Source organism: Vicugna pacos, chromosome 7 (assembly GCF_048564905.1).
Source record: "Vicugna pacos chromosome 7, VicPac4, whole genome shotgun sequence".
In the NCBI taxonomy this organism is placed as follows: Eukaryota; Metazoa; Chordata; class Mammalia; order Artiodactyla; family Camelidae; genus Vicugna; species Vicugna pacos.
In genome coordinates this window covers 16,460,755-16,473,889 of record NC_132993.1, presented here as the reverse complement: position 1 = coordinate 16,473,889, position 13,135 = coordinate 16,460,755, and the positions used below count along the sequence as shown (strand labels likewise).

Below are 13,135 nucleotides of genomic sequence, written 5' to 3'. Positions count from 1 at the left end.
CGACCTGTTCCTGGGACTAGGGCGGGGCCGTGAATGAATGACAGCTCGACCCTTCAATAGTTAAAGCCGTAGGTCCTGCCCCTTCTGGCTCCCGGGCTAGAAAAGAGAGTCGATGCCGGGCAGCAGTGATGAGTCCTGGGAGGCACTGGCTGCTTAGAGGTTCTGAGGAGAGGCGGCTGCTGGTGGCCTTTTTGCAGGTGAGTGGTTTTGCTTTGGAATATTGCTGTTGCTAAGGTTTCCGTCCCTCAGTGATGGGTGGCTTATTTTGGAGTGCGGGAGGGCGGGTTCCTTCACTCCCCCGTTTCAATCTTCGGTGGGAGTCGGGCACTAGCGCGTCAGACCCTCACTTATTTCCCAGGCCCCTCTCAGCTGTCCCTGTCTCAGAAGAAGCCTCTCTGGGTGGTGACATGCCTGTCAGCTGAAAGAGGGGTTCCGTCTTGGTAGTGGTGTCTTTGACGGCAAGAATAAGTAGGAATTGAAGGGAGCGTTGTATTCAACTCCTCTGGACGCCTGAGGCGCGGAGTGACAGAGCCCCTTCAATAGTAGGGCTCCTGGAAGGAAGCTCGGTGTGTTTTCAGGGCCATGCCACTCTATCTAGGGTGATGGCAGACCTGGCCCTAAAAGTCTCAGTAGGTAGGAAAAAACTTGAACGTCATGAAAAGAGAAAGGTGAATATATGCAATGGTTTCATGTAGGGCTCAAACAAGGAGCTAAATCACAGGTTCTTAGAACCACTACAAATGAAAAAGTAAGTGTATTTCTTCTCCTTTCAAAGGAATGGGGGCTGTGGTATTAGGGAAGGACAATAGAAATGCATAACAGAAGTAAAGTTCACAGTTTCGTTTTGAAGAATAATTGGTTGTTAGCTAACTTATTGTAACTCTCATTCCCCTACCTCCTCCCTTCCAAACTGTGGAGGGTTTATAGCTTGTGCGTGGGACCAGAATGTTGACTGACTGAATGCACACTTTTAGGGAAAAAATAATCAAGTTCTATCTTTCACCAGCAGCTACTAAGGTTTTCTATAATGAAAGCAGAACACGTGTCTCCCCTGAGTCCAGGGGACTAGGTTTTATCCAATTTTGTATTCCTGTAGCACCACACACATCATAGATGCCACTCAGTTGTGGTGGACCTTAGAGAAGCGTAGTTCAAACAAATGGTGTCGTGGAAGGAGCTCTGTGTTGGAAGTCAAGACATCTAGATTTTAGTCATGAAGCTATTTGTGTGATCTTAAACCATTTTAATTCTCTGACTCCTAATGTTTGCATCTTTAGAAAGCAGATGTTGGACTACATTATTTCCAAGATCCATGCCTGTGTTCAAAGTCTGTTTTAAAATAAAGATCCTTTAGACACTTGCCACCACAAGTACATCAGCAAAATCTTATTGCAGTAAATTCCTAACCAATCTGTTAGTAAATAAAAGTTCCCAGCTACAAGGGTAGTACCTGTCCTTTTGCGTCCATATTTAAACCAAACCAAATGGATCATTGTAGAAAATTTGGCTAGTGTCCAGAATGACCGTTGTACAGAAGTGTAACGTGGCAGAAAAAGTCATCCTTTATGCTGTCACTCAGAGGCAGCCGCTGCTGGCGTTTGGGTAGATCTTTCAGTCTCTCTTCCTCTTTTTCCTTCTACAGTTGGTTGAGATGAAGTGGCACATTTCATTTTAAGTGATGACATTTAAATTCAGCCATGCCTTCTTCTTTGTGGGTCTGATGCCTGGAGAACAGAGGACACACAAATGTCTGAGCCATGATAGGTCTTGAACATCCTTGAAATGAAATCGGGTGTGAAGGGATATTTATAGGGGCAATAGGACTAAGAGTATCACTTGATAACAAAACTCTCTCATTGAAATGTGGCCATAAATAGGGGAAAAAAACACACTTTATAAAGTGTGAAATAAATGTTAGCCACTTCACCGAAGCATTTGGATTGTAGAATATCACTTAGTATTTGGAATGCTTCTAGGACTATATCTTACCATCAACACCCTGCCATGAAACACACCCACAACATTTGATTACATTCCTCCTTCCTCCACCTAATTTAACCTTTTCTCTTTACCCACCCTCATTTTACTTTATTCCCAGCTTTTGCTTCTACTCATATCATTAGCAGGGTAGGATCATTTTCAATGGCCTGAGGTCTGTGTCAGTCTTCATGTGTTAGTCAAAGTCTGCTCCCTTCAACTCAGAATACCTCTCACTCTTTGGTAGAGGGCTTCCCCATAATCTCCTTTAGTCTTCCTGATAGCCCCTCGAGAACAGTAGTTGCATTATCATCATCTTTATGGATAAGGAACCTGAGGTCCAACAGATAATTTAAATAACTTGGTCAAGATGACAGTAAGAGCTGGGACTAATGAATGGCTGGGTTTCTTGACTTCACACTTTTGAGTTTTGGTGGAAACAGTCTGTGTTGACAAAAGCTACTACTGTGGGGGAATGAGTAACCAGAGATAGGAAGGTAGGTGTCATGAGTGGGTGTTGTGCACATCAGTGATGCCATGCAGGCTGAAACAAGCCACATGCCCCAGGCACACACACACATCTCATTACACATGTATATCTCTTCCCTGTGAATAGGGGTCTACCTGCTATGGTTTATTACCTTTGTAACAAATGGTCGGTAGCAGCTGTTAGTAGGTATAAAGTTGAAGAATGCAGGGTCTGGAAAACACCTGTAAGTAATAGCATTTGCTTCTGGTAAAGAGATGTCCTTATAATGCAAATACAAATGGAAAAGTTACCGTAAAGCTTTAGGAACAGTAATAGTTGATGGAACAGTAGGTAGTTTTAGGTACAGCCATGTTTGGACTTTTAATATTGAGCTGGATTTGGGGAAAGGCATATTTTAAGACTAAAGACCTGAGCTCCGGATTTCATTTCCCTTAAAAACTGTTCCTTTTTAACTTATCAGAAACATAGTTACCTCTTTTTCTTATATCCTCAAATATAGCCAGCCTATCTTCTATAGAGTTACAGCCCCAATGCAGTGGATGTTAAGAGATGTTCAGAGCTATGCAGTGAAGATTTGGACCAGGGAAAAAGCCAAGTAGTCTGGGGTAGCATTTGAATGTTTAACATTTAAGAGTACACTTTGGATCAAAGCAACTCTGGCTCTCTATTTCTTATTTTCTATTACTTCAACATTCTATCATTGATCACATTTCTTACTCCATTTTTGGAAACAGAATACAAACTAAATTTTTTGGCTGGTCTTTATCCTATAATTTTCCCCACCTGTTCATGGGTTGCCACACTAGAGTATTAGACATTATTACTTTTCAAACACCTGAGGAAAGAAGGAAGCAATGTCCCAGGAGCAGTAGCATGGAAGACAGGACAAGCCTCAGTTATGGTGGGCAAGGGAGACATGTGTGAAATTATATGGTTTAATGAGGAGCAGCAGGAGTAAGAGGCAGCAGCAAGATTGTTAGCTACATTTGTTGAAACTACCTGGAAATTCTGGAAATATTGTAGAAGTAACCTCAGTAAATGTGATGGCCTGCATGTGTGCCAGGCTTCTTGCCACCTACCTACCCGCTCCATCCATCCCTACCTCATCAAAAGGATGCTAATCTCGAAACATAACTCAATTTTATGATGGCATTTTTGGAAAGAATATTTTTTACCCATAGCCAATTTATATGGAAAAATATGTATATATGTGTATGTATATATATATATATATATATATATATATATATATATATACATCAAAAGGTGTTTGAAAATATGTCACCTGCAAATTGTGTTTTCTTTGAATCACCTATTTGTTTCTTTTTTGCCAAGGCAAGTTGCATAGCACCTATTCATGAGCAAGTGTATATTCACCTGAAGTGTGAAACACTGTGACAGTTTATAAAGATGTCTAATAAAAGTAAAGCATGACAAAATGACATTATATTTTTGAAGTTGGTTAGCAAGGTAAATGATTTTTTCCTCATTGTTCTATCTTGAACCCATTATTTAATAATTCGATGACGCAAATTAAACTGCTCGGACTGATTTAAATGTGCTCAGTATTGTCTTCTGTGAGGTATAAAAACAGTTCTGAATGGGATTCCATTATTCAAGGTATATGCAGTTCTGGCCAAGAATAAAATCAGGTGATTTAATAATGTTGGGATTATCCCGTGACAGGATGCAAAATGCCAATGTGATTAGTAGATCTGAGTAGATTTTAGTAATCCTAGCTAGGCCAGGGATTGGCAAACTAAGGCCTTCTGGCTCACTACCTGTTTTTGTACAGCCTACAAGATGTGAATGGATTTTACGTTTTTCAGTGGTTGAAATAAATCAAAGAATAACAATATTTCATATGCATGAAAATTATATGAAATTCTAATTTCTTTGTCCATACATCAAGTTTCATTGGAACACAGCATTGTTTATGGCTGCTCTCAGCTACAGTGGCAGAATTGAGTGATTGTAACAGAAACCACACAGCTCGCAAAGCCTAAAACAAATTTATTAGTTGACCTTTCACAGAAAATGTTGCCCACATCTGAGCTAAGCTGGAGTGTCTTTCACGTCCATTGCATTCATTCCATCTCAACAGACATTATCCTGGTTCAGGTCTTCATTAGATGTTACCAGAATGGTGGCAAAATCCTCACATATATTCATATCCGTGGTTTTCCCATCTCTTACTCGTAAGTGCTTCATGATCCTCCTAAATTACACATTATTTAACCTTTAATGACGTCCCAATACTTTGATAGAAGAACCTACGTTCTTTGGCACAAGGCCCTTTTGGGGCCACTACTCAGTCTTATCTTTCCAGACTAGACTCCTCCTACTTCCTTGTTATACCCTATACTTAGTTTAGGGTGATCATATAATTTTCCAAATGGGAACTTCAAGTGTGAAAGGGTCCCTATAATAATTATGCTGGGGAAACAGGCCTAAAGCAAGACTGTTCTAGGCAAACCAGTTTGGATGGCTCACCTTTTTCCATAAGCACCTCATCCCTTGCCTCTACTCACTGTTTCTTAAGCTATAATTCCTTTTCTTTTTTCTGTAAATCTAAATCTTAAACATGTTTTCAAATCCAGCTTAAATAGTGCCATGTCCTTTGGAGCCATATTCAAGACAAATCTCCGCTTTCCCATCTCCCTCATAAATGAAGTGCTTTCTCATGGTGTGAATTACTTTCTGCTTTAATGACATATACATGTCACCTTTCCCCCATTAGGCCCTTGGAGACATAACTCCTGTTGGATTCTATATTCCTCACAGGCCTAGCATTATGCTACGTTGAAATAGGGTTTGCAACACATGTTCGAAGAATGAGTTAATTGACCAGACTGGGCAGACTGAGTATTTGGGGCTGACACTGTATAAATCAAATATTTTAATGTGATTGATGTAGTGAGAAAAGTTGAGTTTCCAAGCACAGAGGACAGAGCCTTGGGTGCCAACGTGGCAGTGTAGCAGAGTGGTTCAAGGCATATGTATAGGCTTTGGGGTCCAGCCTGCCTGAGCTTGAACTCCAGCTCTGCCAGTGACAATCTGTGTCACCTTGGGCACGTTAACCTCTCCTAGGTTTCTGCATCTGTAAAACAGGATTAGTTGTAGTAACTTCTCCATAGAATGGGGGTTGAGGATTCAAATAGCCCCAAGCACATGGTGAGCACTCCATGAAAGTTATCTGCTATTGTGTCTTGCACTGTCTTCATCATCGTAGTACCGTTGCCGGCGGGTGGAAAATACAGAGACTCAACAGCCTGGCATGACAATGGAAGAGCTGGGAAAAATGCAGCATGGAAATCTTAGAAGAATTTTTTTCCCCTTGATGAAAGTAGTCAGCTTCAGAGGGGCCAAAGCAGAGTGAGTCCTGAGTGAAGATGGTCTCTGCTTAGTATGAAATAACTAATCAGCAGTCTTTTTTGAGAGACCATTTCAGGAGAGTGGACCAGGTGTAATTTAGATGTCAGAGGACTAAAAAAGTAACGGCCAGAAGAAAGGGAAAACAGCAAAGAGGAAGAGGCAGAAAGATGCAATGCAGGGTCGTGTAAAAGATATGTTTGTTTAGTAACTTTTTTCTTTGAGCCACACCATACTTTTAAAAAGGCAGGACCCCTGGGGTATGGTAATTCAGTGACCTCTGTGGCCCTTTGGGGGCATGAGTAAATCATTGACTAAAATTAGTGCTTAATTCAAGTGCCAGTAACCCTTGCCAAGGGATAAACGAGAACCCTTAAAACCAACTCCAGCGTGGTGAGCTTTACCAAAAACAATACCCAAAAAACCCAAAGCTTGATTTTTTTTTAAAAAAAGAACTGTTATAATTCTCGGTGTGATGGGGGTGACTATTGCCCGACTTGATTTGTACCTTGAGGTTCTTCTCAAGAGCAGGCATAAGCTGAGATCCCCGTTATACTCACCTTGTTTGTGTGAGTTTCATGGAGTGGCCGCCCGGATCGGAATGGCGAGCGGTCACTGGAGATGCTCCTGTAAGTGAAGCCCAATGAGCCTGGATCCTCAGACTCAGGCTCTCACGTCTTCCGTGGTGAGGCTGAAAGAGCCCAGGTATCAGGGGCAGAGGACCTGGATCGCAGCTCCATTTCCACTCAGGGGCTGTGTTTTTGGACAAGTCAGTCGGAGTCTCTCTGTTCCCTGTGGAGATAATTGTGGCCATTCATGAACATCCTGAATTGTAACAGATACAACAGATACAAAACTATAATGGATGATTATCTTGGCTCTGACTTTGCCATCAGATACACTGGGATTCTTGAGTTAAAGCTTCCTGACTTCTCAGGTCTGCCAACTGACTGTTTTTGCTTTGGCAATTACCACCAAAACTGTCAAGCCTCAGCCGTATAAACACAATCTAATAATTTTTGCCAACTTTGATTCTGTCAACACACCTACTAAGTACCTAGTAAGTGTCAAGTGCCATGCTGGATTCTAGAGATGGGGCAGTGAGTCAGACCAGCCATGATGCAGCTGACAGCCTAACAGGGCACACGGATGTTGAGCTGGCCATCTGTCATGAGTGACCCATCACAACAGCACCCAGTGTCGTGAAGCAGGGTGCTATTGGAGGCACCTGACCACTTCCCAGTGGGTGAGAAGGAAGGGCAGAGATGTCCACAGAGGCTCTCAAAGCATTGTCCTCAAACCAGCAACATCAGTGTCACCTGGAAGCTTGTTAGAAATGCAGATTCTCAGGCCTGCCCCAGACCTACTCATTCAGGCTCTGGAAGTGGGACCCAGCAAATCTGTTTTAACCAGTTCTCTTGGTGATTCTGATTCACGTTAGAGTTTGAGAACCACTAGCTTAGAGGAAATAACATTTAAGCTAAGCTCTGAAGCTGCACCATTCAGAATAGTAGCCACAGGTGTTATATGGCTATTGAGCCCTCAAAATATGGTTAGTCCAAATTGAGATGTGCTTTAAGTGTAAAATACACATCAGGTTTCAAAGGCTTACTAAGGAAAAAAGAAGGTAGAATACCTCATTGAGAATTTTCTATAGATCATATGTTGGAATGATACCTACAGGGTTAAATAAAATGTATAATAAAAGTTTCACCTGTTCTTGCTTCTTAATATGGCTTTTACAGTCTTTAAAATTACATATGTGGCTGGCTTTACATTTGGCTTAGACACAGCTGGTCTAAAGGATAACTAGTGGTTCCCCAAAGCAGGGTGGGACTGAAGTGGCAGTGGAGGGGAGGGGTGACGGGCAAGGCTTCTGTCTTGAGTCCAGAAAGAATACGACATGTGCAAGGAAACAAGAAAACTGAAGCCTTGCAGGACACATTAAGAATTTTGAACAGTGTCCTAAGATCAACAGAAAATAATTTGAGGGTTTTAAGTAGAGTACTCAGTTTTCAGGAAGTTTGTAGCTAATAAATGAGAGCAAGAGGGCTGCAGCTGAATATCGCAAGACTCTCAGAACCAAAGCTCCCAACCACCTGCCCCAGAGATGGTGGGGGTGGAGGCATTTGGTCAGGAAATACTACTGAGAGGGGGCAGGACCCTGCCCATCAGCTGCCTCTGCCCCAGGAGGTGAGGCATGAACACCCCCACTAAAGGGAGAAGCAGACACCTGGGAATGGTTTTGTGTTCAGTTCATTTTCAGCTTGGTTAAAGCTGAGAGCTGGAGGAAACATTCCAGAAGAGTCCAAAGTTGAGTTGGAGTTTGATTACAGAGCAGGGACTCTGCAGGGCACCGGCAAAAGTTCGGTGAAGGGAGATCAGGGACAAGGAAGTCTGGCACCTATGGGGATTAAAGGGTCTGTCCTTTGCAAGAGTGTGCTGGACAACATCACAGGAAGTCTGGGGTTAGAGCCTGGAGGCTCGGCGTCCGACAGCTCCTGGGGGAGGTGGGGTGGGGGACAGGCTCCCCATGTACCTGTGGCCCAGAGGAGCTTTTCCTTTAAGTCATAGGTCACACACTAGCAGACATGTCTGGTTTAACTCACATTTTTAAAATGTATTCAAATTAGTTGCTAGTATTTATATGGGATATCACAAAAATTCACATTTCCAGTTTTTTTGAGGATTGGAAGACCTGAGAACCCCAGTCCATCAGTATCACAGAGTAATGGGCTGGAACTAAGTAGCAGTTACTCCTTTTATTTTTTTATATGAGCTTTTAGGAGCTGAAATGATCACTTTTTTAAAAAAAAGACATTTATTTACTCTAAAAACAAAACAGAATCCATAGGTTCTCTGTGGTCTGACTCTAAGTCTTGCATCCTCTCCTGTCTTCAGTTTCAGCAGTCCCAACACCTCTCTGTTCTCCAGAAAAGATCTAAGAATGGTCTGTACTCAGCGAGGCTAGATTATACAAAAGCTTCATCCATGTACACCAGTTGCATCCATTGGAAAAGCATGTATGTTCCCTGCAGTTCACCAGTGTTCCCACCCCCTCTGTAGCCCAGTGGCACTGCACCTCAGAGATCTGCAGCCCCTGCCTTAAGCTTTAAATGAAAGCACTGTGTGTTTCATAAACACTTGTTATACCAGCTTCCACAATGATTAAAATCATAAAGATGGCAAACTGTAAACTGCAAGAGCTCCTTTGTAAATATCCCACAGTTAATTAAATGGGAAAAGTCAGTTGCTAGCAAGGAGAAGAGAGGGAAGTGACTTTCTGTTGACCTGAGACAGATGCACTAGTTTGGTACCTTTCCTGTATTAGTCCTCTGTACTCCAGAGTGAGGGAAGGGTGTGTATTTGTAGAGTCTTTGTGGCTGTAGGATTGTTTCTCTGCTCCAGTGTGTGTGTGTGTGTGTGTGTGTGTATACACACGTGGTAAAAACAAAATGCTTTATTTCTTAAACAAATAAGCAAATATAGCAGGTTAAATACTGCAAAGCTGGGTGATAGGCACCCAAGGATTCGTGATGTTATTGCTACACGTTTTTTCCCCTCCATATAGTTCATAATCAAAAGAAGATGAAGGGTCTCTGCCTACAGTATCTGTCCATCATAGCTTCTTCATTTGAAGGGAAAATAGCTTTGTATAGTGTAAAGAGTGTCTTGCTTGTTAAGACACAGTAAGGGCTGAGGTAGAGGAACAACTGATAGCTTCTCTTTTCTTCATCCCCCTCCTCCACCACCACCAAAACCAAAACAGTAGATGTTGCATGGGGCTGCATCCAGTTTTTGATGGGCCTAAAGGTTCTACTTCTTGGTGGATTGGGGCGGGCTCTTTGAAAAAACAATACAGAAATGTCTTTTGCTGATTAAATACACACACACACACACTCCCTCCCTCCCTCCCTCCCTCCCTGTCTCCCTCTTTCCCTCTCCCTCTCTCTCCCTCTCTCTCTCACATCCATGTGAATTCATCATTTGGTCTCTCCCAGCATCTCAGAAGGGATCTATTCAGGTGAGGGGCCCTGAAGCTTGAGCTTCATTAGTTTCATGATTATTCCACTTGTGGGCAACAGTAATCGCCTAGGAAAACACAGCCCAGTAGTCTTTCATCCCATTCTCTGTTCTTCTGCCACTTGATGCCCCATCTGGGCTGAGGGTGGAGGCATCCCTTTGCCTCTGGAAGTTCTCAACTCTGCAAGATACCTTCACCTGAGCCCTGAGCCCAGGCACTTCTAGTGACCTGATGCTTCCCTGCTCCATGTGCACTAAATAAAGCATCACACCTGATGCCTGACGAGAAAGGGAAGTCATAAACCGAACCATTGTAGCCTTTCAACCACTTGCAAATCAGCTCAATCTACTCCCTCTCTCGGGTCCTCTGTTGGCCCTCCACCGAAATAGGAGGCCTTATTTTAAAGACTTCCCCCCACCCTGCTCCCCAGAATTTCTAGGAATTACTAAAGAAAGGAAGTAACTAGATCTAGATTCCAATTAACTTTGTCACTGATTGTTATATAACTGAAGGTGAATCACAGTTTAAGTGGACAGAAAATCTCTGGTTAATGGGAGTTGTCAAGAGTGGCAGGAGACCAGGCCCTGATGTTCCCATAATCTGTACTCACCAGCGTAGAAAGCGCTGGACTGGAGGTGAAAAGTGCTGGGCTCGTAAACAAGCAGCACTTGTCAGCGTAGATCTCTGTCCACTGCAAGGAGAGCGAGCCAGGCCCATGCAGCCAGGCTGCAGATTCTCCAGGGGACAGAGTGGCCCCACAGATCTCTGGGCCAGTGGCTTAACTGAGGGAGTTCAGAAGCACTTTAGGATTGCCTGCCCCCCTTTACTAGAGCCTTCTCTGCTGAGATGAGGCTGCATGTGTAGGACAGCTGAAGGGCTGGGAGGAGGAGACAGAACCCCGTTATCAGTGTACCTCCTCTAGCTCCTTCAGCTCCTGGTAATCTGTTTCTACAGGCGGCATCTCTCAGCTGCTTAATTTGATAGCTTGTTTGCATCCGGATTTATTCCTGCCAAAAACTCTATCTTGAGGCAGGTGAGTACCATATTGAGTGTTAATGTCGATTTAAATCTCTTTGTTCAAATGTTGAACCTTAGATTTTTCTTATGTGTGGTATAGCCTGTGGCACTGGAGAGCTAGTTGCCACCAATCAATGATCAACCAGCTGAACGTGGTTGTTTATTGAATTCACATGTTTAATAATTTCTATACTAAGGTGAGACTGGTAAATATTTATTCCTCCACCAGAGGAAAAGCAAGGTGAGAAGGATGCCTTCAATCTCAAGTCAGCTGGTAAGAGCTGGGAGTTACCAGCTACTAGTCATCCTTTTAGACATTCACAACTCATTCAATTAAATCCTTTCTTCTCTAAGCAGAAACTGCCTTTTTATCTGGTGGAAGTGCAGCATACCTTTAGAATGAAGTGTCCTGTTGTTTTGTGTCATACAATTAACCTATCCAGCCATCAGAAAATTTAAGTCAACTAGGTTCCCTGTAATTAATTTTCTGTAGACTCTGCTCCTGTGTGCTATAGTGTGTGTGAGTTGCCAGATGTCTGATATCAAAACTGTTCAAGGAATGATTCTGGTTTATTTTAGAAACAGGCTGTTGTAAAGTTGTGCTTCCACTCCCAGGTAGTCAGTCGAATGAAGATTATAACTTAAGACTTTGTTTCACCTCTTTCTAGATATATTGCTGTCACTGAACACTGGCCTATTTGAAAGCACTAAGGAAGCTCCGCTGTCAGGATGTCTAAGTATAAACTGATTATGTTAAGGCACGGAGAGGGTGCTTGGAATAAAGAGAATCGTTTCTGTAGCTGGGTGGATCAGAAACTCAACAATGATGGATTGGAGGAAGCTCGGAACTGTGGGAAGCAACTCAAAGCGCTGAACTTCGAGTTTGATCTTGTATTCACATCCATCCTTAATCGCTCCATCCACACAGCCTGGCTGATCCTGGAAGAGCTGGGGCAGGAGTGGGTTCCTGTAGAAAGCTCCTGGCGTCTAAATGAGCGTCACTACGGAGCCCTGATCGGTCTCAACAGGGAGCAGATGGCTTTGAATCATGGCGAGGAACAAGTGAGGCTGTGGAGAAGAAGCTATAACGTGACCCCGCCGCCCATTGACGAGACCCATCCTTATTACCACGAGATCTACAACGACCGGAGGTATAAAGTGTGCGATGTGCCTGTGGATCGACTGCCCCGAGCCGAAAGCCTAAAGGATGTGCTGGAGAGACTCCTTCCCTATTGGAATGAAAGGATTGCTCCTGAAGTGTTAAGTGGTAAAACCATTCTGATATCTGCACATGGGAATAGCAGCAGGGCACTCCTGAAACATCTGGAAGGTAACCATCTTTATTGCTACTGCTTATTAAAGGTTGCTGCTGTTATGGTTGGGCCTTAATCTAGAAAGGACGCGGTTTCTGAGCTAAGAACGCACAGTTTACATAATAGACTTTTCTTCCCTGTTACCTTTTGTCCTTTAAGTCTTTTAAGAATCATTTTGTTCTATCGATCAAAAATCCTGGGCCTTTTACCCATATTATCTGAAGCAGTGATTCTTTAACTTTAATCGGCATCATAATCACCTGGAGGGAGGGAGCATTCCCACCACCACAGGTTGCTGGCCCCACCCTTGCAGTTCCTCAGTCAGTAGGCCTGGGGTATGGCCTGATAATTCGCATTTCTAAGAAGTTTTCAGGTGCGTCTGGTGCTGCTGCGTGGGGTTCTCCACTTTGAGAACCACTGATCTAAAAGATCACATGGCTTTTGTTGTAACAAGATTAAGAGGAGGCTAGGGAGGGAAAAAATTTCTGTAGAAATGGTACCCCAGGTAAATTTTTTTTTGAGTCTTTCAAGATAAGTAAAATTATATAGGCTTGAGTTTTGTTCACATTCTTGCAACTTTAAACCGTCCTGGCTGTGTTTTCAGACCTAGGTTTTCTGAATAGTTGGTTTGTTCCTGTCTTCTCTTCCCAGACCATTAGCCATTGATTGGGAGAAAGTTCGGGGGAAGGAAAGTAAAAGGATGGCTTACTGGAGATAATCAGGAGCCTTAATTTTATTTTAACTCCTTGATGTTGTATTCTAAAAGGTTCTGTATTGTTACCTTCCTTTTAAGTAACATGAACTAAATGAACTCTTCTGAGGGCTTAAGCTTGCCATGTTTGGGCACCAGTGATTACACTGTGATTGCACTGTGATGCCTTCTGGGGGTTTCTCACTCCCCTCTCTCCCTTCACTAAATAATCCCGGATGGTGGTGCATTTT

The 13,135-nt window shown here is 43.1% G+C and overlaps 1 protein-coding gene across 1 annotated transcript in view; it reads left to right on the top strand.

Moving 5' to 3' along the window:
- Window positions 1-13: 13 nt before the first annotated feature.
- BPGM (bisphosphoglycerate mutase) overlaps window positions 14-13,135 on the top strand; it is a 31,547-nt gene continuing 18,425 nt past the window's right edge. Inside the window, exons 1-2 of the mRNA XM_006216783.4 lie at window positions 14-197; window positions 11,549-12,210. Of these exons, the coding sequence (XP_006216845.1) occupies window positions 11,610-12,210 (601 nt within the window). The 5' untranslated portion in view covers window positions 14-197; window positions 11,549-11,609. The remainder of the gene's footprint in view (window positions 198-11,548; window positions 12,211-13,135) is intronic.